The sequence below is a fragment of the Larus michahellis genome, chromosome 13 (assembly GCF_964199755.1).
Source record: "Larus michahellis chromosome 13, bLarMic1.1, whole genome shotgun sequence".
Taxonomy (NCBI): domain Eukaryota; kingdom Metazoa; phylum Chordata; class Aves; order Charadriiformes; family Laridae; genus Larus; species Larus michahellis.
In genome coordinates this window covers 14,321,126-14,336,590 of record NC_133908.1, presented here as the reverse complement: position 1 = coordinate 14,336,590, position 15,465 = coordinate 14,321,126, and the positions used below count along the sequence as shown (strand labels likewise).

General features: G+C 56.3%; 1 protein-coding gene across 4 annotated transcripts in view; it reads right to left on the bottom strand.

Moving 5' to 3' along the window:
• MYO18B (myosin XVIIIB) overlaps window positions 1-15,465 on the bottom strand; it is an 80,955-nt gene that overhangs the window by 14,776 nt on the left and 50,714 nt on the right. For all 4 annotated transcript variants that reach the window (XM_074606106.1, XM_074606108.1, XM_074606109.1 and 1 more), the window contains 5 exons: window positions 13,666-13,779; window positions 13,149-13,265; window positions 12,330-12,413; window positions 10,652-10,789; window positions 9,598-9,783 (listed from right to left, as the gene is read on the bottom strand). In XM_074606106.1, the coding sequence (XP_074462207.1) occupies window positions 9,598-9,783; window positions 10,652-10,789; window positions 12,330-12,413; window positions 13,149-13,265; window positions 13,666-13,779 (639 nt within the window). The remainder of the gene's footprint in view (window positions 1-9,597; window positions 9,784-10,651; window positions 10,790-12,329; window positions 12,414-13,148; window positions 13,266-13,665; window positions 13,780-15,465) is intronic.

Sequence of the window (15,465 nt, the reverse complement as noted above, 5' to 3'; positions counted from 1 at the left end):
TCGGGGGCTCAGGAGGGGGCATGCAGAGAAACTCGTGACCCCGGAGAGGAGAAAAGCCCGAGGGGAGAGAGCCCCAGGCTTCGGCTGGCTTCGTGCCTGTATTCAGCTATTTGCAACTGCAAGACCAGGCAGTAAAACAACCGCCAGATAAAAAGCTCAACCCTTCAAACAGGCTGATAAGAGTCTCTATTGAACTAGTTCCTCAGCTCCAGGATACGGCGCAAATTAAATATAGTTCAGTGGCTGCATTTAGTTCCTTTCCTCCGTTCTGCTATTATTAACCTGACAGTGACTGGCAGGGAGGCAGCTGGGCACATGGCGCCGCGCGCCCCAACCCCACCGACCAACGAAATCCCCCGGGTTCAGCTGCCAAAGCAGCAAACACCGCGTCCCAGCGACTGGCGGGGTCCCCCCGGCTGGTGGGGTTCCCCCCCCCGGTCCCCGACCCCCTCTGCCTTCTGCGTGACAGCCACAGGTGTGCCGAAAAGAAACGGGAGCAGCAGCGCGGGGCTGATGCTGCTGAGCTGGGGCTGCAGCCTGGCTCCCCCCGGGGATGCCCCTCTCCCTGGGCACCCACGATGGTGGCAAAGAGCCAGCGGCCTCAGGAGGGGGCTGCACAGGGCAGCAGGGGGGACAAAGGCGGGACAAACCGTGGGTGACCGTGGGGTCCCCTGCACACACGCCGCCTGAGCGGCAATTTGAATGTAAGGCTGGAAATACCCGTTTCTTCACAAGAGTTGACAGTGCTCAAGCACAGCGATGCTGCTAAAACAGCCTCCGTCCAGCGGAGGTACTCTCACCACCGCCATCGCCCCAGGTGCCCGGCTGGATTAAACGCGGAGGGAAGCACCAGTCGCATCCAGAGAACAACCGGGGCTGCTCCACGCTCGCTCTCTGCTGAGAGCGTGCACGAGCCCGTGCCCAAAGTGAGTTTTAGCTCTCGGGGCTCAGTCGATACCGTAAAGTGAATTCTGGCGATATAAATCTGCAGCAAGAGGACGTGGGGGAGAGAAACGGCGCCGCTCAGTTTCTGTGCCCTGCCTTGCGGCATGGGCTCAGCGCATCCGCAGCCCCCGAGGATGCTGCAGCCAGCGAGGGGAAGGAGGAAGAGGAGGAGGAGGAGGAGGAGGAAGAGGCTGGCAGAGGCATAGGCCGGCCAGGGACACAGAGAGAGGAAAAATGCTCCGCGTAAATGTGCTGATGAGCGTTTTGGGCTCAAATCAGCGCAAAAGACAAAGGCTCCGGAGCCATGGAGCAGCTAGGTTGACCAGCTCATAAGGACGGCACTGCGGTGGGGAGGAGGCTGTAAACCCACCATCCCACCCGTCCCAGTGCTCGATCCCGGATCTCACGCACGGAGGGACTTTATGTTTTACTCCGTACCATACAATTGTCTCAAGGGAGGGAATAGTTATAGCAATATAATTAAATTTCAAACGCAAAAACTGCTACCTTCGTCATGTAAACTGGCAAGAATGGTCCCAGCATCAGGCCACCGCCAAACCAGGGAGCGATTACACACTTTTCACACTTTTTGTTTTGATCTAAATGCAAATGCAAGAAGCGTTTCCCTTTTAATACAGGAACCGGTCTGAGCATTTACATCCTCGCTCAGGATGAACCGCCAAGTGTTGCTGGCTTTTTGCTTCCTGTAAGCAGGAAAGGGGGGGGGGGGGGGGGGGCGGGAGAAAAAAGGGGGGAATATTTTTATTGAGAAAAACTCATAACCCGCCTGTTCCCGTGGCTCTGCTGAAGCGCAGGCACCGCCTGGGAGAGAAGCGCTGCACGGAGCGGAGCAAGCGGTGCTGCACCCATGGCTGTGCCCTCTCCCCGTCCCGACAGACCCCGGGGATGAGCCTGTCTTCCCCGACCTGGGGCACCAGCCGGGATCCGAGGAAATCACCCATCCGCAGAGGCGCTGGGGGACAGCACTGCTGCACCCCGCCGCTGCCCGCAGCCTCAGCAGCGCCCCATCTCGCCCATGCACGAAGGGACCTGCTCCCCCCATTCCCGGCGTCCCTGCACGTTTGGACTCGGTGGCCACAGCTGGAACCAGCCGGCCACTGGCCTGCACCACGTGCGAGAAGACACACGTGACTCCGATCGAGGGGCTGCCGGGGACCGGAGTGATACGCCGCACTGCGGCTGGACCTGGAGGATGAAAGGTGACTTGCGCGTCATCCTGCCTGCTTTATTCATCCTTAATGGCCCCTTATCAGAGGCCCCCGTGCTCCTGCTGGCACTGATGATGATGGGGAACCCAGGCGGCTGCTGGGGGCCGGGGTGAGCCGGGGGGGGCTGCAATCAGAGGAGCCGCGCTGATGAACGGGGCTTATAAAGCCACGGCTGCCGGGGGGAATCAGTCCTTTCTGCCTAATCAGGGAGAGGGCGAAGGTGGGAGCAGTTGCCCTCACGCTGCACAGTGCCGGGGGAGTAAAGCAGCAATTTTCCAACTGTTATGAGATTTCTTCTTCCGCTACTCTTTAACCTCCATAGGGATATATGCGTTGCATGGCAAACTGATCCGTGGGGGGATTTCAACCCCGACTATACAAACACCCCGTAGCCGGGCGGCTCTTGCCAGCCCATGGCCCAGCGGGAGCAGTGCCGGGGGTGCCCCGTGGGAGCCCAGCACCTCCCCAAAAGGCATCCCGCAGATGGGGGGGCTCCTTGCTCAGGGTGGGAACCCCACAGCCGCTCACATCAGCCCTCGGAAGCACACTCCCTCCATTTCCCACGGAGAAGCACGGATCACTGCCTTCTCCCTTGCAAAGCAGCAGATCTCAGACTTGGAAAAAGCCCCAGAAAGGGGCTACAGCTACTGCCACAAACCGGAGCTGGTGAAGCAGAACTGACGGTCCTTTGCTTCACGTCTGTGTTGATTTTTCATTGAAAAGCTCCACTGATTTCTCTCCTGCCTTGCAGCGGTTTGGAGCAGCCCTACTCTATCCATCCTCCTGGCCAGCGAGGAACCTGCCCACGCACCCGGCCGTGGCACGGGGACGATGGGGAGAGATGGGGATGTGGCACCAGCTGTGAGCCCAGGCAAAGGTGCTCCGGCTTCCCAGATGGGGATCTGAGAGTGTTTCTGCTACACGAGCTCAGGAGCATCCCGTGCCAGTAAACCCCAGTCCCTGTTGGCACCAGCAGATCTGGCTCCTTCCACCAAACCAGTCAGTCACGCGCAGCAGAAACCAGCCCGACCAGCTTAGAAACCCCGGCTGAGGTATATTTTATAATCAATAAATGAAATATACGTTCTGCCTGGGTTTGCCTACGTTTCCAAATTAGAGTCTCCCATTCACAGCGTATCGGCGGACAGATGGCCCCAGAGCACAGCACTCCCCAAACCCGACGGCACCAGTCCGCGGGCAGGTGAGAAGCATTTGTTTTAGAAAGCTGAGGTTAATTTTTGCTGACAGAGAGCCTGAATTAAAGGCTCTCTCAAGATAAGAGGGACAGGAGCTCGTTTGACCACGGTCAGCACATGGCAAACCCACACTGAGATGCTGGTGCTCGCAGCCCAGACTCCTGGGGGGGCTCGCGGGAGGATGCTGCTGCACATCCATGCTGGAAAGACCCTGACAACATGAGTTACACTGCAAAAAAAAATTAATTCCTACTATGAGTGTCACAGCCAAGTGCTCAACAGTGGCCTGCCGGCCACCTTTCCCTGCATTTCATATGGCCCCCCCCAACCCGTCCTGTCCGTAGCCCCTGCAGCCCCCAGACCACCCGTCCCTCTCACGGCACCACCCGCTCTCACTGCGAGGACAGGTTGGAAAGGAAGGGGTTTGCTGCAAAGAGGAAATATCGCTGCCATTTGTGGGTACGCAGAGAAGAGAGAGACAAGGGGGAGGGGAGGGCGGTGAGGGCGCAGCCCCCGGCACCGCGGCACCCCGGGCTGTCACCCAGCAGGCAGCCAGCGCCGTGGCAGAAGAAAACAAGACAAGCGCGAGCTGCCGGCAAGGACAGGAGGAGACGTGGGCTGGCAGCTCCTGGGGGGGGGTCCCCGTTCCTTGGGGGGAGCTGCCACCCCGCTGTGTCCCTGTGCAGCCAGCAGGAGAGACCCCGCTGCCCATCATCTCCCCCAGCATCGCTGGGGCATCACAGAATCATGGAATTGTCTCGGTTGGAAGGGACCTTTCAGATTATCGAGTCCAACCATCAACCTAACTCTGACAAAAGCCATCACTAAACCGTATCTCTAAGCACTGTGTCTACATGTCTTTTAAATCCCCCCTGGGATGGTGCCTCAACCACTGCCCTGGGCAGCCTGTTCCAATGCTTGACATCCCTTTCAGTGTAAAAATTTTCCCTAATATCCATCCTAAACCTCCCCTGGCGCAACTTGAGGCCGTTTCCTCTTGTCCCATCGCCTGTTCCTTGGGAGCGGAGACCGACCCCCCCCGGCTGCCCCCTCCTTTCAGGGGGTTGTAGGGAGCGAGAAGGTCTCCCCTCAGCCCCCTTTTCTCCAGGCTGACCACCCCCAGCTCCCTCAGCCGCTCCTCACCAGACTTGTGCTCCAGACCCCTCACCAGCTCCGTCGCCCTTCCCTGGACCCGCTCCAGCCCCTCAGTGTCTTTCCTGTAGTGAGGGGCCCAAAACCACCAACAGACTTTTCCAACAGCCAGAAAAAGATGCCCCAGCCCGTGGCATGGGGGGCACCAGCAGGCAGCCAGGGGCTCTCAGCCCACCTGGAAACAGGGGGAGAGGGGACACCTCAGCTGGCAGCTCCCCACCTCCTACCCCTGGTACCCCGCGTCTCTCCACAGCCTGGCTCTGCTTTCATTGCTTCGCTGGAAAAGGATTTACAAAACCTTTTTCTTAAGAGTTTCTTTTTCATCTAATTTTGTCTCAGAAGCATTTGAAGACAAGTTAAAAAGAGCTAAGCAAAAACAGTAGTGAAATAATTTATGGGACTATAAAGGATGCCACGGCAGGCACTGCAGAGCACCCAGCGCCACGGCCTCGTCGCCGTGTTTTATTTCTGTTTGTGGTTCTGCTGTCACAACATAACCTTTGCGAGCTCCCATCCACCTGAAGTGAAGTGTAATCTAATTAGCCCAGTTTGGATTGCCTCTATTTGAATAATTTAGCGTACACCTGCAGTATTCATCAATCATTATTATTTTTAATTGAGTAATTAACTCGCGGGTTTTCCGAAAGTTTGAAGTGACAAAATTCCCGCGGTTGAAGTCTCAAGTGAGACGGGGCTGAGCGGCTCTTTCTGCGCTGGCAAACACCAGTGTCACCAGTAACTGGTGTGAGCAGCCACCAGTGCCGATGCTTTCCTGAAGAACTGACTTCTTCAATGGCAAACCAGAAATCACACGCCTGCTCTCCAACAGGCCTAATTAGCACATATATACGGGCGAGTTTTCACTCCTGGCTCCTCCATCACCCAACCTCACCTCTAAGGACTGGCTCCCTTTGATGGTAATTGTCCTTACGCTTAGCCAAAGTCATTAGTTTTTAAAGAAAGGCTCAGGAGCAGGCGGTGCTGGGGCCGGGGGGCTGCGGAGACATCAGAGGGTTTGGCTGGGACCCTGCTGGGAGCTGTGGATTTGCCTGGGTGGGAGCGCGGCATTCCCAGCTGGAGGCACAAACAGCTCCCGCTTCGCTTCTCAAGTTCACTGAAAGCACCAAAAAAAAAAAAAAAACATCTTTAAAGCTTGCAAAAGAAAAATAAAATAAAATAAAAAAATCATAGCCATCAGGCTGTAATGTGCTACAACGCGCTGGATCGCGTGGCGATAACAGGGCTGCGTTACAAAGGAGAGTTGCCATCAGAAAAAAAGGGTTATTTACACCATGACTCTCATCTTTTTTTTCCTAAAAAAAAAAAAAAAAAGTGTGAAGAATATCTTCACACCTGCACTTCAGTTGTCAGTAAAAATAGTTAATTATTATGCTGATGAATTTCACAGCTTCTTTAAAGAAACCTGATTTTAAGACAGCGCCCGCACGCCCCCCACGGCGTGCCACAGCGGCGGGGGACTTGGCGGGGGGTGTTGGTGGAGCTGCCTGTTGGTGCAGGGGGGCTGGAGGAGACGCAGCGAGCCTGGCTGGCTCCCCACCACGCGTCCCTGCCGGCTGGGCCTTCATCCCAGCAGGATCAGCCCCTGCTTTTCCCTGGGCATCCCAGCAAAGAGCCGGCGCAGCCCAGGCGGGTGGGAAGCACCCGGCTCTGCAGGGCAGGAGGGACCCCAGAGCCCCCATCCCAGCTTTCTCCCGTGAAATCCAAGCTGTACAGGCAGTTCAGTCATCGGCAGCACAGCCGTAGGTACCCCTCTTACAGAAACGTGAGCTTCTTTAAGCTTTTTAGTTATTGCTTGGCACATACTGGAAGAATTACTGCCTAAAAAGTGAATTAGTCCATCCTGGCTTGTTAGTAGCTTGCATCTCCCCCCTCTGCCGCAGCAAATCCACAGGTAAGGAGGGAGATGCTCTGCCAGAAGCTCTGTGAAAACAGCTCCATAAAAGCAAGGCACGGGACAGGGTTCTCGTACAGCATCCCTGCCCTCGCTCCTGCCCAGTGCTTCCCGTGATGGCTGTGGCCACCCAAAGCAGCTGAGACCAAGCCTCTTGCAAGTCTCCCCTGATGCTCGTGGTGGACCACCGACCCATATCCAGCATCATCTCCAGAGCACCGAAGCCCGGAGCTGTGCCCAGCGCCATCCTGCCCTAACAGCAGCCTCAGGAGTCCCAGCCGCAGCGACGGCAGCTCATTTCCCTACACATCCCGGCTCCATCCTTCCCTGCACCACCCCGGGGGACTCTCATATCAGGACAAGCACAAACGTGCGTGCATACACGATGAACGAAGACACCAGGGCTTCTTTTTAAGCTCCCCGGGATGGCCTCTCAGTTGGAAATCCATCTCTCGCTTCTCGCTATGACTCAGTTTCTGCCGTGGCCCGAGGAGACCAGGCGGCCGGGTCTTGCCTGTCAAGCTCTGGGTGTCAGCACAGCAGCTGCGAAACACGGAGCTGTTGCCGGCTGGGATCCAGGTTTTATTGGAAGAGGAACTACAGCTCCATGGAGGAAATCCAGCACATGCAACCGGAGCAAAGACAAAGACAACCAGGGCCAAGCACTAACCCCACCGTTAGAAAACATGCCTCCCTCGCTGTGATGGCGCTGGGCCTGGAAAGCGTTCAAACCCCATTCTTCTTACAAAATTCATAAGGCAGAGCCATCTGCCTGGCAGCCAGCTCTCCAGCTCCCATCCCTGCTTCTCGATGGATTTTCCCTGCTGCCTGTGCATGGCATGGGTCTGCTTCCGAGGGAGGGATGAAAATAGCTGTCCTGAGCCTGGCTGAAGGTGTGGGGACAGCGGGACGGGCTTTTCAAATTTCTTCACCACTGACAAATACGAGCTGCGAGAATAAAATAACTTATATACAGGCACCAGCTCGTGGGACCCCAGGAAACAAGACGGCATTTCTAACCCAATCTGTACAATGAAGTTGTCCCTTCAACGCATCGCTTAAACCCTGACGGTGCGTGGCAAGTCCACAACCCCGCGACTGTTTATTTGAATAAATTAAAAAAAATTTTTTTAGGTGCAGACCATGAGTTAAGTAATGTTAAGTGAATAATTCATGCAGTATTTATAATTGATGGGGGATTTAACAGGAGCAGAGCTGTAAGTGGCTTTCTATTAACTATTGATGCTCTCCGCCAGCCGCTCGACAAGCGCGGCTGGGCTCTGCGATCACAGCTCTCCCGTGATGTTTTATTTAAACGCTGTTAAGAGAACACACAGTCTGGGAGGACGCCTCTGCTCCCGGGGAACACCGCCGCAGCCCCTGGCTCCCAAGGCGGCCGCCCCACGGTGGGCTCAGGGACCCCCAGTTCCCATGGGGAACCGGCCTCCGTGTGCCGGCGGGAAGAAACCCGGGGCTGGTGGGATGTCCCCGGGGGGAGCTCACCCACCGCGGGGCTTGCCTGGCTCCTTCCTCCTGCCCCCGCTGCCAGATAACCCCAAATATTTGGGGGTCTGGATAAATCTAGACCCTTAGGTATTGTCTTAGGAGTTTGTCTGTTTATGGGGTTTTGTGTCTTATTCCAGGGAGGCGCCTCTAAAATGCCTTCCAGACTTCTGTGCAAACTTCATTTGTGAGAACGGAAGACGACCAAGTGTCTTGCTACACCCATCATTCACATCCCCATATGAAACATTCAAAAAGCTTCTAAAAATATAGGCACCAATACAAAAATACAGCCAAAAGAACCCACCCGTATCCTAACAGACAGCGCATCTGTGCTCCAAAACATCGCGTTTCTAACAAAGCTGCAATAAATACACAGTTATCATAGCAAATGAAGCTGTGTCTCGCCCGGCACCCGCAGAGAAAACAGCAGGATCCGGCCCTGAGGTGGGCTGCTGCTAGCCCAGTGGGCAACCCGGGGAGCCGCCCAGCATGCCCGGGGCTGGCGGGCACACAGGGTGCGACCAGCAAAGCATCTGGGTTCAAAATCTCATTATTCCGATGAGCATCGATGGCTGCACGACTCGTTTTGTGCCCGGGGAAGGGTGTCCCGGCTGCCAGAGCTGTACGTGGGCATGTAGGATTCGGGCCGGCAGAGCAAGGACAAAGCCTGTTCACGGCACAGGCAGGGGCTGGGGAGTAATTCACACCAAAGCACCATTCCCTTCAGAAAGGCTGGCAGCCTCAGGGCGAAATAAACGCTGAAATCTCCTTGATTGTTAAATAAAAGATTATTGATAAAATAACTGCTTCTAATGTGGCTGTGCTGCCAGCAGAAATGCAATATCTTTCAATTACTGCTGGGAAGCAAGGCTTGCCTTTTGTTTACTTCGGAAAAAAAAAACAAACCCAAACATGAAAAGAGATGCTCGCAGAGGACTGTGAAACGAAGGTGAATCTATTTTTGTCGTACTCCAAATCCGGTTGGGGCTTTGGGCGCGCAGAGCGGGTTGGATGCTTGTCGGTGCCATCCGACACGTCGCCGTGCCACGGAGGGGGTTATTTGGCAAAGCCGGGAGCACCGCGAGGAGCTGGCGCTTGGGCTGAGCCCCGGCACCCCGAGCCATGCGTCTGGCGTTTGGCACATGGTGGGGCTGGCAGGGGGACGGGGGCATTTTCCCCTGTGCCTCGGTCCTGCTGCGGTTCTGCCCGACCCGAGGAAACCCAGCACAAGGAGGTGCTGGAATGACCTGAGCAACTTCTCAGCGTTTCTTAGAGATCTTAGATCTCCTTCCTGGACCAAAATGCCCAGGCTGCCAGCCCAGCTACGGAGAAACAAAACGCGAGGTGCCTCCGTAACGGCTTCGGTTCAATGGTTTGGGGGTGTGGAGGGATGCGAAGCAATTCACGGCCCCTCCAAGTGCTCCCCGGCTCCACTCGCCAAAGCCGAGCCCAACACCCCGACATTAGGAAGACCCAGGGCAGCCATGGGGGACAAGCCCGGGAAACACGGCTTACCCGTGTGGGGGCGAGCTAACAGCAAATTGGCCACCTCCATCTCCAAACACAGAGCACAACGCAGAAAAGTACTTTTCCAGGACCCTCAGACCAATAAAACCCACAGCAAACTGCCCTCCCCATGCCCCTGGGGGCCCCTTACCAGCTCCACGCGCCGGCGGCTGGACTCCAGCTCCCTCTGCACCAGCTCGTCCATGTCCGCCTTCATCTCCTCCATCCTCCTCTGGTAGTACCTGGTGCTCTCCTTCTCCCGTGCCTCCGACTCGGCTGCCTTCTCCAGCTCCTCGCCCATCTTTATGATGCTGTCTCGCAGGCGCAGCACCAGCACCTGGGGAGGAGGGTGCGAGGTGAAGCCAGGGAGGTGGAGGTGAGGAGTCGCGAAGGTCTCCACGAGCTTCAAGCCACGTGGAGAGCCCTCCCTCCCCAACACAGGAATGGTCACTATTATCATTATCGAGCATCGCCCTAGATTAACGGTTGGACTTGATGATCTTAACGGCCTTTTCCAACTTAGAAATTCTCTAAGTGGCGGCCGCTGTCTGCAGCGGGTGCGGACCCCAGTGACCCCAGTCCACCCCTGTGCCCAGCTCTGCTCCCACCACCGCAGGCGGTGCCATCCCTCATGGCCATGCCGCGTCCCCCAGGGCTCCCACGGAGCCGGTGGCTGCTTTGGGGGCACAAGAGCATTTTCCTTTACCCCTGGGCTGGGCTCGTTCAGGCAGCACTACTTCAGGAAGAAGTGACAGTAAAAACATATTCCGGGGCCGCCAGCAGACATGCTGATTAATGGGGACCGTGAAATATTGCGATCGAGCCTGCTGTCCTGGCTTCTGGATGATGCCAGACCAGAGGGATTCCCGTCGGAGAGGTGCTGTGATGGATGTGCTGAGCCGTCAGCACACGCCGTGCTCTGTGCCCAGGGGCACGGACCGTATATGACCGTATATTCCTCCAGGTGTTTATAGCACTGGGCCCAATCAACACCGCAGGGAAGGGTGTAGAGATAACGGCAGTGGCATGAACCCTATGGACTGTCCACAAGCACAGGAGAGGTGGCCAAAGACCCCACCTGTCCCTCCCCACCCCTTCCCGGGTGCTTCTCCCCCCAGGAAGGCATCGCTGCGCCTGCCTTTTGCAGACAAGCTGCATCTCCCCGGGGCTCCGCGTCCCCTCTGCGAGAGGGGAAGAGCTGGTACCTCAAAGCGCTTCATCTGCACAGCCTGGAAGTCCAGCTGGCTCTCCAGGTCGCGGATGCGGGCTTCCTGCCGGCTGACGATGGAGCGCTCGGGCGGGCACTGCTCCAGGCGGGCTGCTCTCGCCTGCGCTGCCTGCAGCTGGGCGAGGACGGGCTGCATTAGCACCTCCCCGGCCCCCAACCCAGGCAAACACCTCCCGGTCCCTTTCCCAGATCCCCCACCAGTCCCTCGCCTTGGTGTGACGGGCACCGAGGACCTTTCATGGCTCCTGAGGTGACGGGACACCCGGGAAAAGCATGGCTTTCTGCTTCCTGAAGGATTCCCTGCTGTTAATACCCCACTGTAAATGCATGACACAAACATGTGTTTTTTGAACGAAAAACATGCTGACAAGACAACACGTGTCTGGGTCTCTTTTGCTTTTCTCCTTCTCACAAACTCTTTGAGGACAGCAGGTGCAAAAATTCACGATTCACCCCTGTATGGAAAGCTGCCTGGACTAAGTTTTCCTTCAGCCATTACACCGAGATCTCCAAAGCGAACTGCCCTTTTAGTGATCCCAGTACTAGTTTGGTTCAGATTTTGTATTTGACCTAGAACTACGGGAATTTGTCTTCTTTTTATCTGGCCTATCTCTAAAGCACCACCCGCTCCGCCCCAGAGGGAGCGAGTCCTGCTTCTGATTCCTGGGCAGCTTAGCTACGCTCCAATAAAGCACTTAAGTTAATGGGATTATTCATGTGTTTAAAATGAAATCCATGCACTCCAGGAGGGTTGGTGCAGCCGCAGAGGCGAGACGATGCAGAACCTACCGGTACCCACCCCAGGGTCAGCCCCATCCCAGCCGCCGCACCAGCAGCTCGGGAAGGGAGGAGGGAGAAGTGGGACTCTCCATCCCAAGATTCTGGCCAGGGAAAGCCTTCTCCAGCCCCAGGCAGAGCCCGCAGCCCACCCTGGCCCCATCCTGCCCATAGGGTGAGGGCTGTGGGCACGGAGCAGGCAAACAGTGGCTTCTGCACCGTGCTGCTCTGGGAGGCAGGCGCAGCCCATGAGGAAGAGGAGAGGAACCTGCACAGAGCCATGCTGGGAGGGCTGGAGCCCCTCTGCTGTGGGGACAGGCTGAGGGAGCTGGGGGGGTTCAGCCTGGAGAAGAGAAGGCTCCGGGGAGACCTTCCAGGCCCTAAAGGGGCTCCAGGAGAGATGGGGAGGGACTCTGGAGCAGGGAGGGGAGCCATGGGACGAGGGGGGAACGGTTTTAAACTGGAAGAGGGGAGATTTAGATGAGATCTCAGGAAGAAATTCTCTGCTGTGAGGGGGGTGAGCCCCTGGCCCAGGTTGCCCAGAGAAGCTGTGGCTGCCCCGTCCCTGGAGGGGTTCAAGGCCAGGTTGGACGGGGCTTGGAGCAACCTGGGCTGGTGGGAGGTGTCCCTGCCCAGGGCAGGCGGTGGCACTGGGTGGCCTTTAAGGTCCCTTCCCACCCAAACCATTCTGTGATTCCACAAACACATTAAAAAGGAGAAATGGTTTTGTACCACCAAGTATAGGGACTTGATCTGATTTTAGACAAGAACATGGCACCCATGACCGGCACCGGCGATGCGCCGGGCACAGATGTCAGAGGACACCTGGGTGGCTCTCGCTCCTCTGCTCTGGGTGCTACGGGCTGGGGAGGAATTACCTTCTCCTGAAGGCTCTGCTTTTCTTTCTTCACATCCTCCACCTGCGTCTGCAGCTCCCGGATCTGAGCGATGTCTGTTGCCGACTGCGGATAGAGAAAGCTCAGCCGTGGGAGCAGACCCGAGGGCTCGGAGCAGAGGGCACATGCCGTGAGGAGCGTGGTGCCAAAGGCTGGCTCATGCCCGCATCTCCTACCACTGAAACAGCGCGCCACTCCTGCACGGGACTGAAGGAGCTTATTTCTCCTGACTGCACGCAACTTTCCTAATTTTCAAAACAAATATTTGCGGATCAGGACAGAAACCATGATGTCAAGGTCATTTCTGTCCTCAGGGTCATTCCAGACACAGATTCCTTGTTCTGTAAGGGGCACCAGACTGAGAATTGTCAGTCTCGCCAGCCTACCCCTGCTCCACCGGGAGCCTTGGCGTCCCTCAGCTCCAGGTACGATCCTTTGGGAGAGCTTGCCTTAGTCTGGATTTCGCGCAGAAAGCCCCAGGGCTGTCTGTCAGCACTTTTTAAGCTCTGCTTGATAAAACAGTGAAAGAAAGAATGGAAAAGGATCCTGCCAGGGATGCTATAGGGTTTCCCAACTATTGAAACTAAAGCCAAGACACCTCTTGAAACACGACTCTGAACTCTGGGTGAGAGGAACTGGAGCTGTGAGCCCTTCCTCCCATCACAGCATCTGCTTCCTGGGGTCCCCAGGCTGCTGTGCACCGATGGGGACTGCCGTTTGCCCCCAGCCAGGCTGCAGGGTGTTCCAAGCACCCTCAAGGGAAGGGGGATGCTCCCCAGCCTCCACTGCCCCGGCTCCTACCTGGGCAATCAGAGCCTTGTGCTTCGCCATGAGCTCGTTCAGGTCTTCCTGGTCCTCGTCGATGCGTTTCAGGAGGTCGGCTCTCTCGTGCTGCAGCTGGTACAGCTGCTCGTCCACCTGCGGGAGGACCCACGGGGACACTGGCTCACGCATCCCACGGGGGACCCGTGGCACAGCACCGCCTGCACCGCAGCATCCTTGGGGACACACTGCCACCAGCCTCCAATCCCGCTCTTGCACCAGGAGAGGCAAAGGGAGCTCCCGTGTATCCACAGAGGGGGACTACGGGATGCTGCACCCTTTGACTATCCATTGCTGCCCCCTTATCCATCCATTACGCCACCCGGGGGCTGTTGTTCCCAAAGAGCCCGGGGTGGTTTACTAAATATGCTGGGTGATTTAGTAAACATGCTGCTTATTGCTGAACTAGTAAAAAAGGTGATTATTGCCACCAAACACCAGGAGGTAAGACCGCGCTGCCGCCCTCCCACCCCCAGCCCCGGCTGTGTCTCCGCACCAGGGTCTTGTTTCTGCTGAGGGTCTCCAGCTCCGTGTGCAAGTTCTCCAGCTCCAGGGCCGCCGTCTGCTGGGACCTCTGGGCCTCTGCGCACTTTGCTTCGCTCTCTTCCAACTGGGAAAAATTGAGGGAGATGATAATTAAAGGAGCGGCTGGGTGCCTGCGGAAACCATGTGCTGGTTACGCCGTTGCCCGCATTGCACAGCCGCGGCTACTTACACTTCACCCCCAGAGCGTTTTCCCCTGCTAATGCACAGGGAAAGTCAACTTTTTAAAATCCGTGCCGCTCTCCAGCCCGTCTGCTCCTGGTTTGCAGTGAAAAGGGCTTTCGTGGCAGCTCCTGGCACTCCTTACCATGGATCCTAACGCCACCGACCGTCCTGCTGAGAGCTGAAGCAACCGCCTTGAGCTGCACATCCACCCTTGGCACTGCCGTGGTGAGGCAGAGCTGGGATCATTAATTTGCAAAATTATGTGAATTACATGTAATTCCTGATTAGAGCAATTCATGATTCGGAGTTTGCAAATGGGCTTTTCATGTGGCATAAATTGCATTTGCAAATACACATGAAATACCACATTTATAAATGCTGATCTGCTCTGGGTTTTTATAGCTCAGCCGTTAAGACGACAATGATCTTAAATGGGCTGCAAACATCTGGAAGATGCAGCGTCATCCTGAAACCTCACACCACCAGGACGGAGGAGTTTACGTAGGCTGTACCTGAACATCCAGTTCCTTCCCTTCCTCGCTCGGGTTTTTTCTTTTCTTCATGAAAAAGAAAACTAACCCTCTCCGCTTGATGCTCATTTCCTCTGCCCGGCGCCCAGTCCCCCGCAGAGGATGGGGAGCCACGGGATGGGGAGCTGCACACCATGGTGAGAGTTTGAGCAGTTTAGGCTATTTTCTCAGGGTGTGCTCATCGTTTTTTTTACTTTCTCCCTCACAAAAAAAAGGGGGATTACAAAGTACTGTAACCGGAGCAATCCTCGGCTCATTTCCCTCAACCGGTTGGGGTGATTGAGCCCTATTTTGGAAAAGCTGAGCAGGTAAAAGGGTGCCTACACGAAAGCTGGGGAGGGACCTTTTACAAGGGCATGTAGTGACAGGACGAGGGGTAATGGCTTCAAACTGGAAGAGGGGAGATTTAGATGAGATCTCAGGAAGAAATTCTCTGCTGTGAGGGGGGTGAGCCCCTGGCCCAGGTGGCCCAGAGAAGCTGTGGCTGCCCCATCCCTGGAGGGGTTCAAGGCCAGGTTGGACGGGGCTTGGAGCAACCTGGGCTGGTGGGAGGTGTCCCTGCCCAGGGCAGGGGGTGGCACTGGGTGATCTTTAAGGTCCCTTCAACCCAAACCGTTCTGTGATTCTATGATTCACAGAGGGCGACCAAACGCTGCCACTGCAGCCAGCAGCAACGGAAACCTTTTCCCCCTCCATCCCAGGGCCAGAGCAATGGCCTTTCTGGTGCACATGGAAACGCCTGAGGGTTGTGATCTTCAGCCTCCACCTTCCTTCCTAAATTGCATCCCCCATTTTTAACTACTTCGATGAGAAAATCAGACAGAGAACATGTCCTCCATTGCCACGAGGCGCAACGCCAACGGTTCCCAACGCCAACGGCTCCCACCAGCAACTTCAGCAAAAACTCTGGAAGGAAACACGCATCTGCTCTGAGACACCGACATCTCACCACTGAGGATGGGACGATGGCTGGTCTCTGCCTCCTGGGACCACCATTTCCATCTCTGAGCCCTTCTGCCACCTCTTCACAAACCAAGAAACGGATGGGAAGAAATAGC